The sequence below is a fragment of the Lampris incognitus genome, chromosome 11 (assembly GCF_029633865.1).
Source record: "Lampris incognitus isolate fLamInc1 chromosome 11, fLamInc1.hap2, whole genome shotgun sequence".
NCBI lineage: Eukaryota > Metazoa > Chordata > Actinopteri > Lampriformes > Lampridae > Lampris > Lampris incognitus.
In genome coordinates, this window is record NC_079221.1 from 5,837,725 (window position 1) to 5,854,948 (window position 17,224).

General features: G+C 51.2%; 1 protein-coding gene across 1 annotated transcript; it reads right to left on the reverse strand.

Moving 5' to 3' along the window:
* Positions 1-1,132: 1,132 nt before the first annotated feature.
* evx2 (even-skipped homeobox 2) lies at positions 1,133-3,570 on the reverse strand. Its single transcript, XM_056289945.1, has 3 exons — positions 3,174-3,570; positions 2,245-2,486; positions 1,133-1,750 (listed from the first exon to the last, which is right to left on the reverse strand). The coding sequence occupies exons 1-3, from the start codon at positions 3,568-3,570 to the stop codon at positions 1,133-1,135; spliced, it is 1,257 nt and encodes a 418-aa protein (XP_056145920.1).
* Between the last annotated feature and the right edge of the window lie 13,654 nt (positions 3,571-17,224).

Sequence of the window (17,224 nt, forward strand, 5' to 3'; positions counted from 1 at the left end):
CAACTCGGCATGGGCTCGTCCAGCCCCGCCACCCCCTGTGCTGAGCTTCCGCCATGAAATTCCCCAAAAACAAAATAATAATAATAATAATAATTATTATGATAATAATAATAATAATAATAATAATTATGATAATAATATTAGAGGAGATGTACGTCGGGGTACCCCCCCACCCACCCACACACACAGCATAAAACAGCTTTTTTAAGGGGCTCTTGCTATTCTCCTCGTGCTGTTTTGGAACCCTTCACGCAGCCTCGGCGCGCACGCGACGCCCTGCAAGGACGCCGGCGTGTTCTGGGTCCTCCGCGCGCGCGTCTTAATGACTTCCCTCCGCGGCTTGTTAGCGCTCGACAAGCGGGTCTCGGGACGGGGAGGGGGGGGGACTTTCCCCGTGCGAGCTCCGTCTGGGGTGCCGGACCGGCGACGTTTCGTCACGCGCCTCTCATTAACATAAAGATTGACACCGCGGACGCGGCGCAAAAAAAACCAATAATTATCATAGACGTGATTGGAGGCGCCGCTGCTGGCTGGACAGAGGAGAGGAGAGGAGGTCAGGGGGGGGGGCGGAGGAGGAGGAGAAGGGAGTAGAGTCAAACCCGGATCCTCCATCTGCTTCTGGTACATTCTGGTTAGTTTAGGGTCGTAGGCGACTCCATCCCGGCCGTCTGCCGACTCACTTCCGGGAGCGGGGTGGAGAAGAGGGGAAGCAACGGAGGAGGAAAAGGATCCAAAACGTGAGAGGAGGAGTGGAGCCGCATCACAGCATCACGGGCGGTGTCGACGTCAGACGCGTCTAAGGAGCTGCCACGAGCGCTTTCCAGCACCTTCCACGGGGGGGGGGGGGGGGCAGGTCGATCTGCTCGCCGCAACAAGTTAAATAAGAGCCGCGGCGACCCGCAGGAGAGCTCCGCTCCCCCGTCGCCATAACCAGTATCGGTTTTAAACGGAGCCGTCATTTTGACCGCCTGAAGCCAGCCCCCCGGACCGGACCGGACCGGACGATGCGGAAGTGGGGCCTGTACATGTCCCGTGGGGTATGGGTGGAGCAGGGCACGGCGTGGGGCGTGTGGTGGTCTGAGGGGGGGGTGGTGGGGTGGGGGGTGGGGGTGGGTGGGGGGGAGAGTCTGAGTTATCTGTTAAGCGAGCTCTCTTCCCGCTGGTCCGGCGACGGGACGGAGGTCTTGCTGAGGACGGCGGCGGAGTAAGGCAGGAAGCCGCTCTCGGACCTTTGCCCCGACGCCGTGCAGGTGAAGTCGGCGCCCGCGCTCCTGGAGCCCAGCGCGCTGGCCGCCTGGCTGCTGTGGCAGCTCAGGCACGAGCACGGCCCCGCGGCCGACGGCGCGCTGACGGCCGCCGCCGCCGCCGCCGCCGCCGCCGCCGCGGACGCCGCCGCCGCCGAGCTGTTGAGGCCCGCGGGCGACTGGTAGAGTCCCGGGTGCCTGAAGCTGCACAGGAGCTCGGGTCGGGAGTAGGGGTGGGAGAGGGCTCGGAAGGTGTCGAGGGGCCGGATGGAGGTGGCGAAAGGGGACGAGGCGGCGCCCGTGGCGGCGGCGGCGGCGGCGGCGGCCGTGACGCCGACGTGCGGGTAGTAGTGCAGAGGCATGTGCGAGTGGAAAGGGTACGGCAGACTTCCGGTAGCCGCCGCGTGCGTCATCATGTAGGTGTAGAAGCTGGGGTCCGCGGGATGGGGCCACGACATCGCCAAACGTTGCCTTTTATCCTTCATCCGTCTGTTCTGGAACCACACCTGTAGACACAATCAAAACAAGGCCTGTATGTTGAGGCTGTGCGAGAGGTGGAGGGGGTGGGTGGAGGGGTGGGGGGGGGTCACTTCCGGGGCCAGGCCGAAGTCCGTGCATATGACGGACACTTTACATGTGTTCTGCGTAATGCGCTGCAGAGAGTAAAGGGGGAGACTACTCGGAACCTGCACGCGGCCAACACTCAAAACATATGGCGCACGCGCGCGTTTCCTTTGTTTTCTTTTTTTGGGACCATAAATAATTTTTAAAAATCTGAGAATAAATCATGCTCCAAGCAATTCCAGGCCTGTCGCGTCACAAGACCCGTTTCGTTTGTTTCACTACGGGCCCACCAGATAACCGCGTATTTGCTGCGCGTTCAAATAATTAGGAAAGCGTAACGCGCGCGTGCGCGCGCGCGTGCGTGCGCACATTAATTTTAATTATTGTTTTTTTTTTTTTTGTAAATATTGTCACACACGCGGGTATAAGAAGGTACCTTGATGGTAGTCTCGGGGAGGTTGAGCGCTGCAGCCAGTTCGCACCTCCTCGGCCTCGACACGTAGTTTTCCCTGTAAAACTCCTTCTCCAGCCTGCCGATCTGCTCCCGGGTGAACGCGGTCCGGTACCTCCGCACCTGGTCGGCGTTGGAATTGTTCGACCCCATGGAGTTGCCGTTCACGCCGGAGAGGGAGGTCGAGCCGGCGTTGGAGGTCCCGGAATTGGCCCCGTCTGAAAACCCTGCAAAACAACCAGGCACGAGCTAAATGGTGGGGTGGGGGGGGGTGGTGGTGGTGGTGGGGGGTGGTTGGTTTATTTCTGTGGCCCTCCCAGAAATAATGCTCATGTTTATGGCCCTGTAATGGGTATTTTTTTTTTTTTGATAGCCCGCTAATAAAACAAAAAACATGGCGAGGGGGGGGGGACACTATCTGGCTTCACGTTGACGTCACAATAACAAATAGTTTGTCTCGTCGTTAATTTCAGCCGCAATTGTTTTTATTCCGCCCTGTTACATAATAGCGATAAATGACCACGTGCGACCACGTTTAAGATCACACATAGTTTTTCTTGTCGTTCATTTTAGCGGCAAATTTATTATTTTTTGGGGGGTTAATTCCACCCTGTTACATAATAGCAATAAATGACCACGTGCGACCACGGTTTAGATAACACGTAGTTTTTCTTGTTCATTTTAGCGGCAAATTTATTATTTTTTGGGGGGTTAATTCCACCCTGTTACATAATAGCAATAAATGACCACGTGCGACCACGGTTAAGATAATAGATGACAGCGGAGCCACAACGCGGCGTCACGGGCAGCGGGAGCGCCCCCCGTGATAAAACGCGCCGCGATGGTGTTTCGGGTGCGGGGAAACATATAGGGGAAACGGTGACGTCACGTTCGTAGAAAAGCCCCCGAAATACCTTTGTTGTTCTCCTTGTGCTGGCTCGGCGAGCGGTGCGCCGGGCAGCCCACCTCCACGTCGCTGTTCATGTCCGAGTCCTGCGACGCGTCGGCGTACAGGCTCATCTTCTTCCTGCCGTCCGAGGACGAGATGTCCGCCGCGGACGCGTTCTCGCCGCCGTGGTGGCCCCCGAACAGGCTGTCGATTTCAAACTTGCCTTTGGCGGGAATGTCGCCCAGGCCGCCATGGAGCGAGGCGGAGGTGATCCTCGGACTCAGCCGGCCGCTGTGCGGGGAGTTCTCCAGGGCCTCCAGCACCGAGTTATTCCCAGCCGCGTCCGAGAGCCGCTTCCCCGCCACGGGGCTCTGCAGACCCCTCTCCATCAATATCATCTCCTTTCTTATCCTCTCCATCATTAAGCCCCGCGCGCGAGGAGGAGGAGGAGGAGGAAGCAGGGGAAAAAAGGGGAGGAAGGAGGAAAGGGAGAAAAAAAAAAAAAAAAAAAAAGCCACACACTCACTCACTCGCTCACACACGCACACACACACGCGGACACACACGCATACACACGCATACACACGCGCAGACACACGCGGCCGACACTTGTCCTGCGGGCTGGAGCAGCAATGAGTTGTGACGGGAGCTAATCCGCATGCAACTCCGCGAGCGTCTCCTAAACAACTTGACGCCAAAAGCCGTTTATATAAGCCGCGCGCGCGCGGGAGGAAAAAAAAAAAAAAAAAAAAAAAAAGCACAATTACAACGCGATCAAAACGACCCGCGCTCAAAACGACCCGCGCATCCTTTCCCTCCTGCGGAGCCCCAAAAAACGTCGCTCGCCGACCCCCAAAAAAGTGGCCGCTCGCTGGCTCGCTCGCTCGTTGGCTCGCTGGCTGGCCGGCTCGCGCAACTTAGGGAGTGTGACGTAGCCGGGATGATCGCTTATTGTAACAGGTTTATAAGCAAATAAAATACGCGCGCGCGCGCGCGCGCGCGCCGCTGTCAAGCTGATGATGGAGGCGGCCTCCGGTCAGATAGTATCCGAGCGGCGGAGGACGAGGAGGAGCAGGGAGGAGAGGTGAGGAGAAAGTGAGGGGGTTTGCTCGTCCGCGGCCCCCACCACCACCCAACCACCACCCGCCCAACCCCCCCCCCCCCACCCCTCTCTCTCGGCTCGACGCGAGGCTGGCTTCTCACTCACGTCGCTCGCGCGTTTCGGCCTCTCGGCTCAAATTGACGAGTCTGATTAATAAAATGAGGCCGAGCGACGTTTCCCTCTTCATTCAGGAATATGATCATGCTGTGATTCTCTATTGTCCCCCCCCCCCCCGCTCTCTCTCCTCTCCCCCCACCACCTCCCCCTCCCTCCCTCCCCCCCATCTGTAATCGTCGTTCTGCGCTTTTATTCTCATTATGTCTTATTACGTTTTCCGAATAATTTCTTCCGGTTTTTTTTCCCTTTTATTTTTTTTATTTATTTTTTTTTGTTAAATCGGCTTCGTGGTCTCGCGCTCCGGGTCGGCGTTAACGAACGGAGACTGCGTCTCAGATTTCAAATAGGTCAAACAACAATTTCACAAAATTATTTTTTGTCCTCGAGCCGCATCGCCTGCTCCTTAAATTGTCGCGTGGTCCTCGTGGAAAACGTCTTGTCGTGTTTTATCCACACACACCCCCCCACCCCCCCTCCTCCTTTATTGGTCAAAGGGTTATTTCCGGATCATCATTCGCACACTTTGGCACATCTCTAATATCAGGCCCGGTATAAACAGCAGATCTGGCGGCTTAAAATAGGCCAAGTCCCGCTGTCCCCCCCCCCCGGTCGGCATCACGTGCGCGCATCTTTTTTCTTTCTTTCTTTTTTTTGGATAATTGCTCAAAATTTCTCAGGGAAATTTCACAGAATTGGATTTCCCCCCCCCCTCTCTCCTTCGTTTCCGCTGCACGAGTATTGCAATTTGTGTCGTTTTGCATGTTTCGTAACCTACCCTTCTTTCTTTCTTGCTTTCTTTTCTTTCTTTTCTTTCTTTTCTTTCTTTTTTTTTTTTAAATTTTTTTTTTACCTTTTTCGACGAGCATCATCACAGCATCGTTTTCTCGGCCCGTACCAGTGCACGGGCCGAGTCTTTATTTCGGGGCAATTATCCAGCCTCTGGAAGGCTTTTTGGCTCGTGCATTCATCACTTTAACTCTGCTCCCGGATCCGGTGCCCCCCCTGACAGGAGCGCGTTCCCGGCGGCATTCCTGACGGACAGAATAAATACAGGGATGCTCGCCATGTTGAAAGGAGACACTAAAAGCCTCGGGTCCAAAGTTGCTCGCTATGAAACGGCTCGTAGCCGGGACGAGAGATATTAAAGTCGCCCTACGCGCGTCCTCTGGCGCCCCCTACAGGCTCCGAGAAGTATCACATGTGCAGTGGAGAAACGCCATGCCGGCCGCCTTGGAAAAGATAATTCCCTCGTATAAAACACGACCAAACATCCTCTAATGATGGTAAATGATGGGTAGTTAGTTTGTTTGCTTGCTTTTTTTGGGGGGGGGGGTTGTTAAACTGGGCAGCAGTCCACTTTCTGCAGTGCCGTGGTTGTTTTGCAGGGATGTTGGCCAGTCTGCTTCCAGCTGACTGTCATAAAACAACAACACATACTATAAACTGGAGGACGCACAGAAGCTTGAATTTGAGGGGGGGGGGGGAAATGGCGTCTGGCCGACTTGACATCTTCACCTCTGCCATTATTTGGACACATTGCGGGTTTGGGTCTCCAGTGGAGGCCGTTCACGTGTCAAACGGACCAGGTTTTATAACCTCTTGTGTTGAGACGCCAATGGGTAACATTTTCAGTGAGCTCTGCGTGCTGCCAATTATGATGACGTCACAAAACTGAAATCGTTTACATATTTGGGAGCATCCGTTAGCAATACGCGATTCGTGTCTTTTCTTCACGCATGACCTGTTTTGTTTTTGTTTGTTTGTTTGTTTGTTTGTTTTTAATGCACGCTGGCGTCGAAGACAAACACATCGGCATGCTGGTTTACTTCTTCTACACCGTCCCCAGATAGCAGAACTGCTGTGGGCCCGGACCCGTCCCACACCGACACTTTCATCCGGCCCACATACCGCGTGGAATGATGGCACTTGGGCGGTCCGTTCCTGTTTGCCAGATCTGGGCCAGAACCGAGCCATAGCGATGCCGCATGTGCCACATATTTGCCAGAGGTGGCCATATTTGTTTTGTGATATTTGGGCCATATTCACCATTTACCACACGGGCCACTTCAGGGTCACATCCAGACCACATGTTGCCCAGAGCACCACATCTTTGCCCAAAAAAGGCCCACATTTGATTTGGCACATTTGGGCCATATTTGCTATTATACATGTGGGCCACTTCAGGCTCACATCCATGTTGTCAGGGCCAGAAGAAGGCCATCAGTGCCGCATCACTGCCTGAAGTGGCCCACACCCGGGTGCTGTCCGGGTCTCGGTTGAATCCGGAGGCCCGAAGAGCGAGTCTGAATCTTGGTACAGTTCTACTATGTCGGTTGTGTAGCCGACGATACATCCAGAGCCTGGTGGGTGGAGGTAGATCTAGTTTGAGCAAATCTTCAGGATCCATCTTGGAAAACCCATGCAGTGTTGAATCTTGCTTTTTGAGCGCCACCTCTGCGGCGTCCAAGGTATACGTCGTCTATCACGGCCTCTTTTCCCTACTCGGTGGCGTGAGACGCGTCTTTGTCCAGAACTATGCAAAGCCAGACTGGATGACGTTACGGAGCAGACGCCTCGTTAGAGCTGTTGTAGAAGCACATAAGATGCAGGATGTTGTGACTTGACCTCTCTCCCTGAACTCCTTAAGTACTGAACGTAGAACGACAGCATTTCTTCGCTTACTTGACCCCGGCCCCCCGCCGAGAAGAGAGAGAAACGAGGTACACCTTTCAATTTTTTCACGTTTATTCGATTTATTATTGGGGAAAAAAACAAATAGCATCGTCAGCGTCCAACCCGTAGGATGGACGTCAGCACCACCCTCACGAGCAGGCCCGCGTCTCAAGGACCTGATTCGGGGATCGGCGACTCAAACCGGTCCACCGGTCCGCAATCCTTCAGCCGAGGGAAACGGATTCAGCACAGCGCAACGTGACCCCCGCTCTTTCACCGTAGCTGAATAGATGGGAATGGGAGGTAGGAGGTACCCCACCCCACCCCACCCCACCTGCCCACCCCACCTGCCGGAGCACCACTACAGATGCGGCTTGGGACGCTGCTGAAGAAGAGGACACGTGCCGTATCGCGCGACAAATAAATCCCCCCCCCCCCCCGCACGACTTGGAACTGCCCGAATAAATTATCGATGCAGGCTCCAGCGTAAAGTAGCGGGGCGCCCCAATTAAAGAAAAGGTTAACGGGGTCTTAATAGGGTCCCTTTAACATTTAGATTGACTTCTGCTACACAGTGCCAGTCAGCCGGGCCTCTCTCCGCGGTGGGTTTTTGTAATGTTACGCAACTCAATGTGTTGGGTAGTCTGCAATAGAGGGAGAGGTCTGTCCTACGGGATCTGTTGGGCGACTATACGACATGACGACACGGGGGGGGGGGGGGACCACCGATGTGGGTGTTGTGTCACGGTGAAGAGGTTTTGAATTTAGGCCGGGGTTTCTCCGACGGGCGACACGGACCCCCCTCGCACGAAAACGGCGAGCCCGAGTGTGCGAGTCTGTGCACGCGAGGCTTTGTTGAATGCCCCCTCTTGTCTGTCGCTCGCCAGCCATCGTGTGATTGTGTCAGCGATCGGTTGTCGTGGTGGTGTACACCACCTGCATGCAGACACGCTGCATGAGGGGGGGGTATAACGCTCGACGCCACGTTGCAGTGCGGTCACAGCATCGACCGCCGTCCACCGCAGCGTCCGGGGTACCGTGGCACGACACCAGCAAGAGGCCTGCCAACAAACACAGACACACAAGTTCCACATGGCGATACGAGAACCGGGATCATCTGCTCCACCTGGGGAGAACCTGATCTTTCTAGCAGTGGTCGGGGGGATTTTAGAGAGGGGGGAGGTGGGGGTGGAACGGTTGTTCCTGAGCGATGGACTCAACGTGACACCGTCTCATTCAGCCAACGCTCGTACGCCAAGCAAGGCCACCCGGTGATCAACACAGTACTCATCATGCTCTTCGCTTACTCTTCACAAACGGGGCCACGAGTGGATGAGTGAAAGGAGGGTGGTGTCTAGAAAGAAGGGCGGTGTCTAGAAAGGAGGGTGGTGTCAAGAAAGAAGGGCGGTGTCTAGAAAGAAGGGTGGTGTCAAGAAAGAAGGGTGGTGTCTAGAAAGGAGGGTGGTGTCTAGAAAGAAGGGTGGTGTCTAGAAAGGAGGGTGGTGTCTAGAAAGAAGGGCGGTGTCTAGAAAGAAGGGGTGGTGTCTAGAAAGGAGGGTGGTGTCTAGAAAGGAGGGTGGTGTCTAGAAAGAAGGGTGGTGTCTAGAAAGGAGGGTGGTGTCTAGAAAGGAGGGCGGTGTCTAGAAAGGAGGGTGGTGTCTAGAAAGGAGGGTGGTGTCTAGAAAGGAGGGTGGTGTCTAGAAAAAAGGGGCGGTGTCTAGAAAGGAGGGCGGTGTCTAGAAAGAAGGGTGGTGTCTAGAAAGAAGGGCGGTGTCTAGAAAGGAGGGCGGTGTCTAGAAAGAAGGGTGGTGTCTAGAAAGAAGGGCGGTGTCTAGAAAGAAGGGTGGTGTCTAGAAAGAAGGGCGGTGTCTAGAAAGGAGGGTGGTGTCTAGAAAGGAGGGTGGTGTCTAGAAAGAAGGGCGGTGTCTACAAAGAAGGGCGGTGTCTAGAAAGAAGGGCGGTGTCTAGAAAGGATAAAGGAGGTGGAAGGTGCACAGAGAGATCCCACAGTCGGGATGTTCGATTACAACAGCATCCAGTATGTATATATATATATATATATATATATATACACTACCGTTCAAAAGTTTGGGATCACCCAAACAATTTTGTGTTTTCCATGAAAAGTCACACTTATTCACCACCATATGTTGTGAAATGAATAGAAAATAGAGTCAAGACATTGACAAGGTTAGAAATAATGATTTGTATTTGAAATAAGATTTTTTTTACATCAAACTTTGCTTTCGTCAAAGAATCCTCCATTTGCAGCAATTACAGCATTGCAGACCTTTGGCATTCTAGCTGTTAATTTGTTGAGGTAATCTGGAGAAATTGCACCCCACGCTTCCAGAAGCAGCTCCCACAAGTTGGATTGGTTGGATGGGCACTTCTTTGAGCAGATTGAGTTTCTGGAGCATCACATTTGTGGGGTCAATTAAACGCTCAAAATGGCCAGAAAAAGAGAACTTTCATCTGAAACTCGACAGTCTATTCTTGTTCTTAGAAATGAAGGCTATTCCATGCGAGAAATTGCTAAGAAATTGAAGATTTCCTACACCGGTGTGTACTACTCCCTTCAGAGGACAGCACAAGCAGGCTCTAACAGGTACTATTTAATGAAGATGCCAGTTGGGGACCTGTGAGGCGTCTGTTTCTCAAACTAGAGACTCTAATGTACTTATCTTCTTGCTCAGTTGTGCAACGCGGCCTCCCACTTCTTTTTCTACTCTGGTTAGAGCCTGTTTGTGCTGTCCTCTGAAGGGAGTAGTACACACCGGTGTAGGAAATCTTCAATTTCTTAGCAATTTCTCGCATGGAATAGCCTTCATTTCTAAGAACAAGAATAGACTGTCGAGTTTCAGATGAAAGTTCTCTTTTTCTGGCCATTTTGAGCGTTTAATTGACCCCACAAATGTGATGCTCCAGAAACTCAATCTGCTCAAAGAAGTGCCCATCCAACCAATCCAACTTGTGGGAGCTGCTTCTGGAAGCGTGGGGTGCAATTTCTCCAGATTACCTCAACAAATTAACAGCTAGAATGCCAAAGGTCTGCAATGCTGTAATTGCTGCAAATGGAGGATTCTTTGACGAAAGCAAAGTTTGATGTAAAAAAAATCTTATTTCAAATACAAATCATTATTTCTAACCTTGTCAATGTCTTGACTCTATTTTCTATTCATTTCACAACATATGGTGGTGAATAAGTGTGACTTTTCATGGAAAACACAAAATTGTTTGGGTGATCCCAAACTTTTGAACGGTAGTGTATATATATATATATATATATATATATATATATATATATATATATATATATATATATATGTGTGTGTGTGTGGTGGGGGGGGGGGTCAAGTCGAGAGGAAGGGGATGCGTCAGTTTCCTTATTGAGACCAGGTTGTACACGGACTTTTATGGAGAACATCCAGAGTGGTTCCTTTTCAAGTAGTTTAGTGCTGTCCACCCTCTATATTAAGTGTATCAATACCTTTTGGGGGGGGGGTCCCCCCTTTTTTCCCCCAATTATACCCGTCCAATTAATTACCCCACTCTTCTGAGCCCTCCCGGTCTCTGCTCCACCGCCTCTGCTGATCCGGGGAGGGCTGCAGACTACCACATGCCTCCTCCCATACATGTGGAGTCGCCAGCTGCTTTCTTTCACCTGACAGTGAGGAGTTTCACCAGGGGGACGTAGCACGTGGGAGGAGCACACTACTCCCCTGTTAGAAGCGATGGGGGGCGGGGCGTCCGGGTGGTGTGGCGGTCTATTTCGTTGTCTACCAACACGGGGGCTCGCCGGTTCGAATCCCCCGTGTTACCTCCGGCTTGGTCGGGCGCCCCCTACAGACACAACTGGCCGTGTCTGCGGGTGGGAAGCCGGATGTGGGTACGTGTCCTGGTTGCTGCACTAGCGCCTCCTCTGGTCGGTTGTTGCATCTGTTCGGGGGGGCAAGGGGAACAGAGGGGAATAGCGTGATCATCCCCTGCGCTACATCCCGCTGGTGAAACTCCTCACTGTCAGGGGAAAAGAAGCGGCTGGTGACTCCACATGTATGGGAGGAGGCATGTGGTAGTCTGCAGCCCTCCCCGGATCACCAGAGGGGGTGGAGCAGCGACCGGGACGGCTCGGAAGAGTGGGGTAATTGGCCAAGTACAACTGGGGAGAAAAGGGGGGAATCAACAACAACAAAAAAGTGATGGGGGTTATGGTTCGAGTCCTCCCCCCAACAGGCGCCCTGACCGACCAGAGGAGGCGCTGGTGCAGTGACCAGGACACACACCGACATTCGGCCTCCCACCCACAGACGCAGCCAATTGTGTCTGTAGGGCCGCCCCACCGAGCCAGGGACAACACAGGGATTCGAACCGGCGACCCCTGTGTTGGTAGGCAACGGAGTAGACCGCCACGCCACCCGGACGCCCGCATCAGCGTCTCTGAGCGTGGCGCACTCACAGTAACAGGCGTCTGTCTGCTCTGCATGGCGGCCTTTTGCCCTTTGTGGAACGGCTCACATGCAGATGTGCGTCCTACCGCTCATAGTGTGGTACTGCAGCAGCACTGCTGCAGCTAATGAGCTCGTTAGCATCAGTTGCCTTTCCACGGTTGACGTCAGCAAAACCTTTGGCCCGGTGGTGCACATTATTTTAGTGCTACAATTTGATACCAGCCCGCCATGGTAGATCGATAATTAGGTGGCTTTTCTTTTTTTGCATTTAAAGGTCAAATGCTAAAACTGTTACGTGGAGGGCGTCCGGGTGGCGCGGCGGTCTGTTCCGTTGCCTACCAACACGGGGATCGCCGGTTCGAATCCCCGTGTTGCCTCCGGCTTGGTCGGGCGTCCCTACAGACACAATTGGCCGTGTCTGCGGGTGGGAAGCCGGATGTTGGCATGTGTCCTGGTCGCTGCACTAGTGCTCTGATACAGTGTTTCTCAACCGGGGGTCCGCGGACCCCTAGTGGTCCGTGGTGTAATTGCAAGGGGTCCGTGAAAATAAAATATCTTTAAAAAAAAAAGATCCTATGACATTTATAGAAATAGGATTATTTCACTCAAATGTGACTGAGACTTTTATCTACCTAAACTATAAAGGGTAACGGGACTTTTTTCTCTAATTACATCTGTTTCACAAGTGTAATTTATTGTATTTTAATAGGAGATCTCGCTCCCGTTTGTGTTGTTAAAAGTTACTGCATAAGAATTCTGTTGTTACATATATCTGAAAGTTACTGAATACATATTCTGTTTTGTTACATATATCTGAAAGTTACTGAATACATATTCTGTTTTGTTACATATATCTGAAAGTTACTGAATACATATTCTGTTTTGTTACATATATCTGAAAGTTACTGAATACATATTCTGTTTTGTTACATATATCTGAAAGTTACTGCATACATATTCTGTTTTGTTACATATATCTGAAAGTTACTGAATACATATTCTGTTTCGTTACATCTATCTGAAAGTTACTGAATACATATTCTGTTTTGTTACATATATCTGAAAGTTACTGCATAAGAATTCTGTTTTGTTACATATATCTGAAAGTTACTGAATACATATTCTGTTTTGTTACATATATCTGAAAGTTACTGCATACATATTCTGTTTTGTTACATATATCTGAAAGTTACTGAATACATATTCTGTTTCGTTACATCTATCTGAAAGTTACTGAATACATATTCTGTTTTGTTACATATATCTGAAAATTACTGCATAAGAATTCTGTTTTGTTACATATATCTGAAAGTTACTGAATACATATTCTGTTTTGTTACATATATCTGAAAGTTACTGAATACATATTCTGTTTTGTTACATATATCTGAAAGTTATTGAATACATATTCTGTTTTGTTACATATATCTGAAAGTTACTGAATACATATTCTGTTTCGTTACATCTATCTGAAAGTTACTGAATACATATTCTGTTTCGTTACATGTATCTAAAAGTTACTGAATACATATTCTGTTTTGTTACATATATCTGAAAGTTACTGCATAAGAATTCTGTTTTGTTACATATATCTGAAAGTTACTGAATACATATTCTGTTTTGTTACATATATCTGAAAGTTACTGAATACATATTCTGTTTTGTTACATATATCTGAAAGTTACTGAATACATATTCTGTTTCGTTACATATATCTGAAAGTTACTGAATACATATTCTGTTTTGTTACACATATCTGAAAGTTACTGAATACATATTCTGTTTTGTTACATACATCTGAAAGTTACTGAATACATATTCTGTTTTGTTACATATATCTGAAAGTTACTGCATAAGAATTCTGTTTTGTTAACTATATCTAAGTTACACCTGAAAGCTCTTATTTTTGCCCCAAAGAGTGAATAAATGCTATAACGCAATTTAAAATGCAGTTTCTACTGTTTCTATCAAATTGCAACCCCCCTCCCCCAAGATCAGGTGGAGGGGTCCTCAGGGTAGATCCAAAATACGCAGGGGGTCCAGGACCCCAAAAAGGTGGAGAACCACTGCTCTAATAGACACCAGATTTCTATGTATTTTATCCGGGGCCAAACTTGAGCCTATCAGCAGCGCGCAGTCAGCGGCCCCACGTGAACATGCCGGAAGTGGCGTGTTGCGGTCACGTGGTTTGAATTGTGGTTCTTTCACCATGTGGTTCGTCGTCCATCTCTGTGAGAGATGAGGAGAGATCAGCAGGCGCTGGCAGAAGGCAAGAAGTGCCTGTAGCGTTGTCGTAAAAGTGGATATCAGCGACCACAGGCAGCGGTTATACTACATTTATAAAAAAAAACTGTCCCCTCGTGACCCAGCTGGGTTAAACGAGAATCCAGAGAAGTTCAAGACCAGGTCTACCAAATGGTGTGTCAGCATTAGATAAATTATGAAAATGAAAATGTTGATCTGCTCTTGGAGCGGCACGTTGGCGCAGTGGTTAGCGCGGTCGCCTCACAGCAAGAAGGTCCTGGGTTCGAGCCCCGGGGTAGTCCGACCTTGGGGGTCGTCCCGGGTCGTCCTCTGTGTGGAGTTTGCATGTTCTCCCCGTGTCTGTGTGGGTTTCCTCCGGGAGTTCCGGTTTCCTCCCACAGTCCAAAGACATGTAGGTCAGGTGAATCGGCCGTACTAAATTGTCCCTAGGTGTGAATGTGTGTGTGTGTGTGTGTGTGTGTGTGTGTGTGTGTGTGTGTGTGTGTGTGTGTGTGTGTGTGTGTGTGTGTGTGTGTGTGTGTGTGTCAGCCCTGTGTGAGGATGTCTCCCTGCCTGCCACCCAATGGCTGCTGGGATAGGCTCCAGCATCCCTGCGAGCCTGAGAGCAGGATAAGCGGTTTGGATAATGGATGGATGGATGGATGGATGGATGGATGGATGGATGGATGGATGGATGGACTTAACAACGAGCAGAAAACTTGGCCTAGGGTGTCCGGGTGGCGTGGCGGTCTATTCCGTTGCCTACCAACACGGGGATCGCCAATTCGAATCCCCGTGTTGCCTCCGGCTTGGTCGGGCGTCCCTACAGACACAATTGGCTGTGTCTGCAGGTGGGAAGCTGGATGTGGGTATGTGTCCTGGTCGCTGCACTAGCGCCTCCTCTGGTCGGTTGGGGAGTCTGTTCAGGGGACGGGGGGGAGACAGTGTGATCCTCCCACGCGCTACGTCCCCCTGGTGAAACTCCTCACTGTCAGGTGAAAAGTAGCGGCTGGTGACTCCACATGTATGGGAGGAGGCATGTGGTAGTCTGCAGCCCTCCCCGGATCGGCAGAGGGGGTGGAGTAGAGACCGGGACGGCTCAGAAGAGTGGGGGCCAAGTACAATTGGGAAGAAAAGGGGGGTGGGGGGGTCAGAAAAGGGAAACGCAGCCTGAGGAAGGTTGGCATTATGCAGCATAGAATCTAGTAAGGCCTGTGTTGAGCAACCACACAGAAAACAAGTTGTCGTCCAGAGACGGCAGCTCGCAAAACATCTGTACGAGGTGCATCCGGGTGATTTGAGACTTAAAACGACAGCACAGCTCAGTCTTGCACAGACTTCCCGTAGGCGAGTGTCTGCACTGTGCAAACTTAAGAGTTTCCAGTAGGAAACCAAAGCCGCACACCATTTTGAATAGAAGAAGATCCGCCGTGGCGAAGGGAACGTTTGAAGGCCAGGCCACATAGTAGTCGTCTCCGTTCGAACCAGAGCTGAACCCACACACAGAGCTGTCGGTGATAAAGTGCATCACATTCGCCTCCTTCCCTCGTCACATGGGAAAGTTAAGCTCCGTGGACGACATCCGAGTCCTGGCCAACACCCCCCCCCCCTCGTAGCCGGGTTCATACTTGGTGAAGCGGCCCTTTGCAGGGAAACACTGCTGAGATTCTGATTCGACTTGATCGACTTTATTGTCCGCCTCAGCGGAAATTTGCCTTTGGCTTCTCCCGAAGTGCAGCCGGAGCACACACTACACACTACACACTACGCATGGCGCACAACACATGGTCGGCGGTGATGCATCTAATGGGCAACCCAGATGGTGCTGCCCCCTTGGACGCAGAGACACGCCGAGTTGTTAGCAAGAAAATGGAAATCTGAGCGATGTCGGAGTCTCCCACCAGAACAGGAAGTCGTCCTCTTCCACCGCTGCTGCTACGTAAACCAACCGCAGCCTCACGGTGTGGATATTTTAGGGGGGTGGGGGTGGGGTGGTGGTGTAGGCTGGAGAAAGTAGACAAAGGAAGCGAGGAGCCACGGGGTTAAGAGCAGGCTAAGGTCAACGTTTTACGGCAACTGGCCGTAGATACGATTCTGCCTGCTCCGAGCGAATAACTTACCTTGTCACAGCTTTGACCTTGAGCAACCCCCCCCCCCCATTCCAGTAAGCGTCCTCTGGATTGAGGGATTTAAACAACCGGCGAGGTTACTGAGAGTGCAATGGTCAAGGCGAAACGGGAGATAAGGCTGGCTTCAACTGGTCGCCACATATTGTGTGTGCCAGGAGGCCATCACTCTTTGTTTGGATTGCTTCAAGTGTCACTGAGAAGTCGTTGAAATTAGACAAAGTTCCGGCCCCCACGGCTGAACTGTGGTCTTCATGCCATGATGCAATGTCATGGACACTTGCTTGGGGAGACGTAGCGCACAAGCTTGAATCACAACAACACAATGGGAGGAACTAATGTTGTTGCGCTTTTGAAAAGAGCAAGCTTGGGGAACCGGTGGGGGGAAGGAGGTCGGAGGGAGAAATGGCCACGGAAAAGGGAGAGCGAATCTTATGTGTCAGAAACGAACTGCAGGACGACTCGTAGATACGGGGCTGAGCTCCCCCGTGGCCTCGCACATACTTACCGGAGTTGGAAACTGGACTTAAGCAGCCACGGGAAGCCAGTGGAGGGAGGGCCGAGCGCACGAGGGGTAAATCGATACACGTCTCCCTGTGATCATCGCTTGCTAGCCCTCCTCCGTGACGGCTTCTGCAGAGAAACCTGCAATTTACGGAGAAACGAAGAGAAGGCGTGGTGAAGAAAGAAATCAAAAGGTATGAAATAACATGATGCTAGAAAGCCGGTCATCTCCTACTTAGTCTTGCAAGCCTGAGTGTAAGACTTTTTTCCAGAAGGTTCATCTCACCAGCACTGCACATTCAGACAGCAAGACAAAAAGCATTGGTCACCTCGAACGAGAACTGGCACAGTGCACAGACTGGTAGCGGATTAGTAGTTTAGCTTAATAGTTTGAAAAACACTAAAACTACCGGAATGGTCAAATGATCCCCCAGTGCAGGTCTAAATTCCCCTGCGTTTTTATTTCTCGTGCAAAATAAAAGGGGATGTGGTTGTGGGACGCAGTCTCCATGTTGCTCCAGTTCCACATCCGAGCACAGTTAATGCTGCTACTGTGAACCAGGCGCAGAAAAGCATCCCCGCTATTTGGGGCAAAAGACAATAAAAATAACCGAGAGGGATGAAGCGGTGTTGAAGTGGGTCGTACCGACTTTAGATCTGGAACCCTCCACAGCCGCGAAACGTCCCCCATCTGCAGGCCTCGCCGTGGCTTTCAGCGTTGCAGACCAGTGAGAGGAGCAACACGGACACAGCACAAACCGGGCCCTACCTTTTTCTTTTTTTTAAAACGTGCCTCTGTCCTAATGTTGAGCGGGAGCGCCATCTAGCGGTACTTTTCTGTCAATGCAGACAGCAAAAAAAT